This window comes from Xyrauchen texanus, chromosome 30, assembly GCF_025860055.1.
Source record: "Xyrauchen texanus isolate HMW12.3.18 chromosome 30, RBS_HiC_50CHRs, whole genome shotgun sequence".
Lineage (NCBI taxonomy): Eukaryota > Metazoa > Chordata > Actinopteri > Cypriniformes > Catostomidae > Xyrauchen > Xyrauchen texanus.
Window position 1 is genome coordinate 17,648,766 of NC_068305.1, and position 10,134 is coordinate 17,658,899.

Here is a 10,134-nt window from a genome sequence, read left to right on the forward strand (position 1 = left end):
CCGTTTACCAGCAAATAGGAACCAAAGCAGTTTTCATAATGAATCAGCTGCCTAAATCATCTTTTCAACATCACACTATCTTTATTTTTATATTACAAACATTCAAATAATCAGTTACCGTCGGAGCTGACTGATTGCACTTGAGCCTTCTCCCGTTCTGTCCATCATTCCGTCCGTCATTCTGACTAATTCTGGTGCCAAAAAAATGGAAGTGCTGGGTTTTTAGAACCATCTATGCTTGAGTAAAAAAAAATGTTCATATATCCTTTTGTTTTCCACAGAAGAAAGTTATGGGTTTGGAACAACATAAGTGTGACTAAATGATGACAGAATTATTCCTTTAATACTGTTTCAAGGTATAAAATGATATATCTGATGAGTGTGTGTCTATATGTGTATAGGAACTACTGGTTGAGCTGCATAAAGATGTAATGGTTGAGTATGTGAGGCGAATGATGAAGCAAAAACTGAAACTGAAAGACAAAGAGCAGCAAGAGGCAGCTGCTGAGTTCATCTGCCAAGACAGCAGTAAAATCTGCTCTGTTTTTCCCAAATTGGTGAGAGCAAAACCAGACTGTGGAATATTTGAATACACACATTTATCCCACACTCAATGTGATTATACATTATATACAGTGGGGTCAAAAAGACTGAGATTTCACTGAAAATCTGAAATTGAAAATCTAATTTAAAGCTGGAAGTAAACAAAGTTTTAGTACTTCTGAAAAATGGGGAAAAGAAACATTATCATGTAATTTTGCATTATTTCTTGGTTACCAATCAAATAAACAAAGGAATTTAAATGTGTAAACTCCACTGCATAAAGATCAGATTCCATTTTGTCCAATGAAGCACATTCTCAACATGGTTACATGGATTATCAGGTTCTGTCCAACTTGTGGAGGCCATTCTAGGTCAAGTGCATGCTGTCTTGAAGAAAAAGAAGGACATACCAAATACTAAGAAACTCTGAAAATAAAAAAATGTTTTAATGAAAAAACAAAAACATAAATTATGTTTAAATTAGAAAAATGCAAAAAAGAAGCATTGTTGTGCGTGTTCTATTTTTTATCCCCAGTCTACAAATCAACGTTTGGAAATGATTTTACCTCCCAACAAGAATCTGTTCATACTGGAACATTACAGTCAAACCACTGGAATTCTTGGCTCATAGTAGCTCGCACATGTGGTTGTTATTTTTTTCAAAAATACTAAATCACTAAAACCTCTAAAGTTTGAATTCTTTTCTTTAAAACAATTTCTTTTCAATATCAGTATCTATCAAAATAGACAATATTGCATTGAATCATTCATAGGCCAACATATTGGCCTATTCAATGTATTGTCTCTGGATAGTTCTCTTTGTTTAAAATAGCATTTTGAATTGTGGAAACCAGAATTCCTTTGAGAGTTTGTGTAAAAAAAAAAAAGAAAAAAGCTGCATATATACAGAGTATTTTTATGTAACATTACGCTTACTGTACTTTTCTTAATAAATGACTATTCTCATCACTAGGGATCCAAACAGGAGTGGCTCTCTCAAATTCTCCTCAGATTAGCTGAGATTTTGAGACTGCAGGATCCCATGAGCCTGCAGCTTGAGATAGTTACACTGGAAAGAGTCTATCCTGACATTAGGTAAGTCTGTTAGACATTACATGAGTGGGCATGATGCAATTATTTTACATTAGAGGCAGATATTAGGTCACAACCAAACCCTTGTATATTTCACAAAGTGACTGAACTACCATGATCTATTTAATAAGCAATTAACATTCTATCTTATGGTGTCTGTCTTGCTTTGTGAGATTCTTCATTAATGATCATTGTTTTCACTCTTCACTAGTGAACAGCATGTTCTTGCTGTCTTGAACCTGAAGAGCAACCTTTCAAATTCAGATTTGCGCAGGATCAAATTGTGTTTGAGAGAGCATAGGGGTGCTCTAGACACTGAGTCTTCCCCTTCCTTCTTTTCCAAAGTACGTGTCAAACGGAAAATCTTACAAATGCCCGGTTAATCAATAGCTAATGTTGCTCATATAAATGTGATGTAAACAGTGATAAGTAATCAATGTTGAATTGTTAAGTAGTTTTTATTATTGAGAAAACTAGCGGATTATATTCTGTTACATTTTTACTCATTTCTATAATTTTCTGAATGTTTGTCAATGTAGCATATGTTGTAAACCAAATGTACACAAAATTAAGTTCCCCTTCTGTCACTCACTCGTCATTGTATCGAATGAAGTGACACAATGGGTCTTCCTTGGGAGCCTCGCATACTTCTGAACTTGAGAAAAGGCCAATAAGAAATTGGCAGACAGAATTTGCATGTCCCACCCGGACATATGGGTATAAAGGGAAGCGGGCATGTGTCTGTCAGTCACATTTTTTTTTCGGAGCCGAGCAGTTGTGCATTAGCAAGCTCACTACTGTTCAACTCACCTCTGTGGTAGAGCACTGCTGTTGGATCTATGGTGCATTTCCAGCGGTGTTCTCTCTCTGCACACTGTGCAGTCCACTCCACTGGGCGTTTCGACAGCGCTTCTGTCTAAAAGAGTGTTCTCCCTGCTAAAAGAGTTTTATTTCTCTAAAATAGTTTATTTTCACTCACAAAAGAGCAATACACTGCAGGCGTTGAATGTCCTTTTCAGGACGCGTCTTTTTAAAGATGCCTTTCCGCCTCTGTGTAGTTCCTGGATGGACTTCTGATGGTCATAAGAGCTGCCTGGGCTGCGATCACACGCAGGCAGCATTTTATGAATGGTTCATGTTCTCAGTGCAAAAACATAGCCATGGCAATGTTGCGGTCATGACTCCTCCCATATCAGGCAGGACCTACCACCGAGCCGCGGTGTCACATGTCTGGCTTGACAACCCACGTGGTGTATTAGCCACATATCACTTCTCCCTAGTCTGGGCAGGATGTGGCCTCCGCAGGATCTTTTCCCCCTGAAAGAATAAGATAGGGAAAGACTGCCTTCCCCAACACATTTCATACCATTAAGATAGCCCCAGCCGCTTCACACCCTATGCCAGAGACAAAGAGAGAGAAACCGCACAGCTGCCGGGCTTGCTCCCATGTTGGTCATGTAGCACCTGTTCCCCCCTCAGGGGTGCTGGGAACCTAAGGTCTGTATATGACACCTTTTCTGGGGCGTTGGGGAGGGTTACGTGCGGCCGATACAGTTGCTTCTAGCACGCAGCATCCTGCTTGCACCTGTGTCAGCAGTTCACGTAACACAGGCTAGTGCATGACGCTTTTGAATTGGACCCATTGTGTCACTTCATTCGACACAACGTGGCACTAGACCTACCACTGTAAACGGCCGTACCTTATTCTCAGCTCCTCAGTGCCATAACCTGACTGACAGACACATACCCGCTTCCATTTATACCGTATGTCTGGAGTGAGACAAGCAAATTCTGTCTGCCAATTTCTCATTGGCCTTTTCTCAAGTTCAGAGGTATGCCAAGGACTCGTTCCCTCCCTCAGGAATGTGGAGGTTACAACAGTAACTGTGACGTTTTATTTTTATTGATTCATTGTTCATTCTAATGTATTTAAGCAGAGTAAAGAATGTCTAAAGCAAATTTATGTAATGCTGGAGAACTATATAGACATCAATAATTACATGTATTCATATGTATTATTAAAATCATACTAAGATCTATAACAAATTTTTCTAGCTGATACAGTATATAAAATGTTTTGCATTTTATTTTATATTCACGTTGCTACTGTTCATTTGCAATCTATTTAAATGATGTTGAATCAGATTGTCTGGTTATCCGCAGGCTAAATAAGAATAATCACATGATGTTTGACCAGTATTGACACACTTTCACACATTATGTACCAATAGAGAGATCTTAAATATTCAACATAGACCTAGATTATTCATTCTGGTTGGAAACTGCATTAATAGTGCTATTTATTTTAGTACTTAATAAGTGACATTACACATTCGACCATTAGGGAGAGCTCTGGCAGCAACTTGATAAAAAAACATTCTCGTAATTGTAGGTGATGTAGTTATGGGCAGTGAATGCCAGAGTGTCGAGATGCTCCGCTAACAATTATATTTAATGTTATAATCTTCCTTAACTGGTTAAATAATTCAAATACACTTTTCAGTTAGTTTTTACTGTATTAAACAGATTTTGAGTATTAGTAAATGTATTATTCCCTTGTGAATATAATGTGGAAAGCCATGAGTTGAGTGTAATACTGTGCGAAAAGAAAAAAACGCCTCTCAGTTGACATGTTTAAGTTGACATTTAAAAGCTAGTTATCAGTTCCTATTTTCATAGTGTGTGTGTGAGAGAGCATGTATTTTTCACGTTGTGGGGACCAAATGTCCCCATAAGGATAGTAAAACCCGAAATGTTTGACCTTGTGGGGACATTTTGTCGGTCCCCATGAGGAAAACAGCTTATAAATCAAACTAAATGATGTTTTTTGAAAATTTTTAAATGCTGAATTTTTTCTGTGATGGTTAGGTTTAGGGGTAGTTTGTATAGGTAGTATATATAGTTTGTAAAGTATAAAAACCATTATATCTATGGAAAGTACCCATAAAACATGGAAACACAATGTGTGTGTCTGTGTGTCAGTAATGGAAATCATTTGGAAAGGGTTTCCCGTTTTTCTTCCCTGAATGTCTCAAGCAAAAGGTTAAACACCACTCCTGCATTCTACAATATTGTGTTTCATTAACATAATTAATGTAGAATCTTTATGTATGTCTTCTCCAAATAAGGTAATGATTAATCTCATTGTATAATGCAGTTAGTGTACTCTCCTTCCCATTTTTTCAAAGATATCTAATGCTGTGCTTAACAATAAAGTATGATAAATCTCTGATGCATACTTCGTGTCTGTGTCATTCATTTCTCACCTTGCAAGGATCCGGATCGAGACAGCGACTGCAGACCTGACTTGATACTTGGGGTCCAATCCTAAAAATCCTGATTATTCCTCATATTGATGACAGTTTCATGTGTTGTGTCATGTTTTATGTTATTTTGTGTTTTAATGAGAAAATCGGTAACACGACTGTAAAGTGAGACATATGCACGTGGAGTTAATCATTGTCCGCCATGTTATTAATGTCTTCTGACTCCAGACAAAATCTGTGTTTATCGGAAAAACCTATCGGTTACATATGTAACCAATTCTATGGAGAGTGTCCTTCTACATGATCTAGTTGAAGCCTTTCTACAATAACGGCAGTATTGCCTATGGTTCTTAATCCCTGCCTTTGTAGGTACGAAGCTGTCTGGTATAAAAGTGGGCACGCAAACACCATTCCTCAGAATTTTCTGACTGAGGGACAAAGAGCGCATCTCTTGCACCTCAAAAATCTCTGAATCCACAGTGCAGCCGGCTTATGCAATGTCTCGTTCTCTTCATCTCAGGGAACATTGCCACAGATTCACAAAGACTAAGATAAATATAGCTCCAAGCAGCGATGACGGGCCCAAACACCATGGGTCCATTTCTACCCGGTGGCTTTCGGAAAACAATGCAAGGTGGACACATGCATTTGGCATTTGGCCTTATTCTAAACAATTTTGAAGCAATTTGAGTAAATATAAGAGGACTATTTTAAAGTCTGTTGTAAGAGCCACACTTCCTGCTGCCAGATGGTGGTTCTGTTATGTGACCCAAAATAGTCACATCCATGTGATTAGCCCCCAAGACTAAACATACATCAAATTTTTATCTAAATCACACATTGCATACATATGATATGAGACACTTCCTGTTTCCCATTTTTCGCCATTAACCCTTTCTAGCCTGAGCCCATAATTCTGAAAATTCCATTCTGTGCCAGAATATGGTATTCATATCCAAATTCATATTATATTCATATTCATATAACATCACACACCTAAACTCTATATACCATTTTGAAGAGGAACTAGGGCTTTCAAATTATATAAATATATGTATGATTATTTAAGGCTAATCATCCTTTATCAATAAGATTTCACACAGTAATTTTACAAAAATCTTCTCCAGCCACCATACTTCATCAGACAACTGCATTTTCAACCATTTTAATTACAAGCTAGAGGGAAACTTTGAGTGTATGAAATATACATCATTTTGTGGGCAATGTAGAATAGCAGACAGATTAGAAATATAATCTATTGTTTAAAAGTTATGACCATTCTAGTGATTAGTGGGAAAACAGAATAAAACAAACATTTAGAATGTTAAGATACATTTCACATGACCATTCCTCAAATACTGAACTGAAAACAGTTCCTATCTATGACCATGACTGTGGCCATCGCCTGCCCGAGTGACTGCGCTGTGACCTTCGTGGCTCTAAGGGCGAGGTCGGTCGCTGAGCGCAGTTCCTGCAGCACGTCGGGATCAGGGCTACCCCCGTGCAGATCTTTGAGTGCCTTGGCCTGGTGGAATTGCAGGAGGGCCATGGCATGCAGGGCGGAAGCGGAGTGTCCGGCGGAGCTGTAGGCTTTGGCCGTCAGTGACGATGTTGTCCTACAGGCCTTGGAGGGGAGTACAGGGCGACCCCGCCAGGTGGTAGGGTTTTCGGGGCACAGGTGAAGCACAACAGCCCTATCCACCTGAGGAATCGGCGTGTACCCATGGGCCGCGCCGCCGTCAAGTGTAGCGAGAGCGGATGAGCGAATGGCTTTGTGACGTGTGGAGAGAGGTGACCTCTGGGAAAAACGGGACCGGGGTGGGGGCTTTCTGTTGAAAGCAAGCCATGACCGCAAACGTTGCCATGGTCATGCTCTCGCAGTGAGAACATGAACCATCCACAAACGCTGCCTCGGTGTGATCGCAACCCAGACACAGGCGGAAGGGCATCTTTATAAAGACGCGTCCTGAAAAGGACGTTCAACGCCAGCTGCGTATTTGCTCTTTTTAGAAGAAATAACTCTTTCAGAGAAAATCATTCTTTTATAAACTCTTTTAGTTTCTTGCACTGTCGAAGTGCCCAGGGGCAGAGAAGGAGAAAGCTGCTGTAATGCGCCGTTGAATCCAACAGGCAAGCATCAGAGGAAAACAGGAACAGGTGTGTGACTCGCAGCTGACTGCAACATGACCATCGGCTCCGAAGAAAATTTCTGAATGAACTCAACGTATTTGCCTGCTTTTATACCCGTATGACCAGGGTGGGGTATGCAAATACTGTCTGCCTAGTTCCCATTGTCCTTTTTTCATAGATCAGAGGCATATTCGGCACTCAAGAGAGAGCCCTTGTGTCACTTCTTCGACACAACGTCAAAGTGAGCGACAGATGGGGAACATGACATTAATATTCAATTGATTTTGATAATTGATAGTTATCTTTGCTAATTATTTATTATTGCTAATATCCAAACCCGCTCCTGAATGAAACCCCAACACCTTTATGAAAACTTACCATGTATTTCATGTAGTAATATAGTAACCATGACTGTAGTAAACATATTTTTATACTTTTTGGCAGTAACTAAGATTTTGATTAAGCATGGTTTTACTACAGGATTAATGTAGTATTCATATGCTAATTTGGTTTTAGTAATAGTAACCATATAATAATATCTATGGTTCATTTTGAAGTTTTATATGTAGCAGGTAAGTAAGGTTTATTTACTCATTGGATAAACCAATGTTAGTTTTTCACAGGTGCGAAATTTCAAAAGCTCATTATTTCAATTTCGCTACAGTTCATTTTCCATATCGGCTGGTAAGACAAACTTCCTCATAATGCTTTCTGCATTATATCTACAACTATGTTTGCCAAAACACATTACTTAGTCTAAGTTACTAAGTTGCTCTCCGATCCTTTCACTGTTAATATAATTGTGGTCAGTCCAGCTTTCGTTTAGCAGTAGGTAACTAAGATTTGTTCTCTCTTGATAAACATATCGAGGTATGTTATTTAGTCTTACATTATCTCGTTTCACTGTGTACTGTACTAACTGTATATGGTTGAACGACAATAAAAAACCACTTGACTTGACTTATGTAAGAGGTGTTGTGGAGAGTATTAGTGGAATTCATGGAAGGCTGTGTGGGCGGAGTGGTGGAAGTCCCGGGAGATGGAGCCATGGAAGGCGGAGCTGTGGAAGGCGGAGCCCTGGGAGGCCCGGGAGATGGAGCCATGGAAGGCGGAGCTGTGGAAGGCTCAGGGGGCGGAGCCGTGGAAGGCAGATACATGGAAGGCTGTGTGGGCAGAGTGGTGGAAGGCCCGGGAGACTGTGCCATACAAGGCGGAGCCATGGAAGGCTCTGGAGGCGGAGCCATGGGAGGCTCTGGAGGCGGAGCCGTGGGAGCGCCCTGGAGGCGGAGCCGTGGGAGGCGGAGGCTCGAGAGGTGTAGCCCTGGGAGGCTCAGGAGGCGGTGGCTCTGGGAAGGTCGAGGCTACAGGCGCTGGCTCTGGGGCGGTCGAGGCTACATGTGCTGGCTCTGGGGCGGTCGAGTCTACAGGCGCTGGCTCTGGGACGGTCGAGGCTACAGGCGCTGGCTCGCTGACCGTGGCAGGTGTGGAATCTGGCTCGCTGACCGTGGCAGGCGTGGGCTCTGGCTCTCCTCATCCTCTGGGCGGACAAAGCTGGAAACATTGGCTCTGGGACGGACGAGGCTGACAACGCTGGCTCTGGGACGGATGAGGCTGGCAACGCTGGCTCTGGGACGGTCGAGACTTCCAGCTCGTTGGGTGTGGCAGGCGTGGGCGTTGGCTCATTGGCCATGGCAGGCGTGGGTGTTGGCTCGTTGCCCATGGCAGGTATGGCCGTTGGCTCGTTGGCCATGGCAGGCATGAGGGGACAAGCCATGGAAGTCTGGGGGGTGACCACAGTGGGAGGAGATGTAAAGCCCTCCTCCTCTACACCCACATTGAACGGCTGAGCTCCACGAACTCGAGGAGCGTTCAGTGAGGATCCGCTGGAGGCAACAGCTCCTTTAGTGAACTACTGAGACCTGGTCTAAAGAAAACCACCAAGGAAAATTCTGGGTAGTCCACTAAATTTGCCAGCTCTAAAAACTCACAAACGTGATCCTTAACTGGACGGTCCTCTTGCCTGAGGAGGAGAATTCTGACGGCTGCTAGATCCATAATGTGGGTTAGTTCTTCTGTGACGAAGCAGGCAGAGAATGAGGATCTAAGTGCAGCTGTTTATTTAACAAACATAAAGAAAACTCAGAACAAAGAAAAACACAGGAAACCTGGCACAGAGCATACCAAAACATGCAAGAACTAACACTGGAAACAGGAAAACCAAGGACTTAAATACATAGAGGAAAAACAAGGGAATGAGGAACACTTGGGGACACAATCAGGGAATGAGAACGAATCAGGGGAAAACCAATCATAAAATGAAACTACAAAAGGACTACAAAAACCAAACAGGAAACAGGAACTAAACTAAACTTCATAATAAAAGCACAAAAACAAAAGACAACAGAGAACATGACAGGGACTGTGATAACCACAAAGCACAAAACCATCTCTTTGTGGCGCCAAACTGCTTGATACATAGCTTCACTAAATCATGGATGGGGCCGGCAATTCTAGAAAAACCCAAAATGAATTTTCTGTAGTAATTACAGAACCCTAAGAATGAGCATAATTCCTTAACAGTACTGGGAAATTTCCATTGTTTGACCAATTCACTTGGTTCAGTACCAATAACTCAAGCTGAGATCTGATGACCTAAGAAAGTTACTTCTTGCAGCAAGAAATTACACTTTTCAGGCTTAACTTTGAGAACTGTTTGTTTTAGTCTTTTAAAGACTACTTCCAGTCTCTGCAAGAGCTCAGGAAAGGTGGGCGAATACACTAGTATGCCATCAAGGTACACTAGCATGATCTGAAAAATTAGATCACCACTGGAAACCTGCATAAGACTTTGAAACATCAAACGTCCACTGCAAACCCCAAAGGGCATCCAAACTAGCACGATTGGTGAAGCATAAGCACTAGTGCTCTCTTGGATCACTCCTTTCTTAAGGAGTTTGTTGATATGTTCTCTAACTTCCCTATACTAAGTGGGTGGGATACGTCTATAAGGCTGGGCCACCGGTACATTATTCACCACATGAATCTCATGTTGCACTTTGTCTGAAAAACATCTAGGTTACGTATGTAACCTCCGTTACCCGAT

General features: G+C 41.4%; 1 protein-coding gene across 3 annotated transcripts in view; it reads left to right on the forward strand.

Moving 5' to 3' along the window:
* The window catches only part of LOC127624448 (tumor necrosis factor alpha-induced protein 2-like), a 37,667-nt gene extending 32,802 nt beyond the window's left edge, over positions 1 to 4,865 (forward strand). For all 3 annotated transcript variants that reach the window (XM_052099270.1, XM_052099271.1, XM_052099272.1), the window contains 3 exons: positions 402 to 557; positions 1,517 to 1,638; positions 1,847 to 4,865. In XM_052099270.1, coding sequence (XP_051955230.1) covers positions 402 to 557; positions 1,517 to 1,638; positions 1,847 to 2,018 — 450 coding nt within the window. In that variant the 3' untranslated portion in view covers positions 2,019 to 4,865. The remainder of the gene's footprint in view (positions 1 to 401; positions 558 to 1,516; positions 1,639 to 1,846) is intronic.
* Positions 4,866 to 10,134: the final 5,269 nt, after the last annotated feature.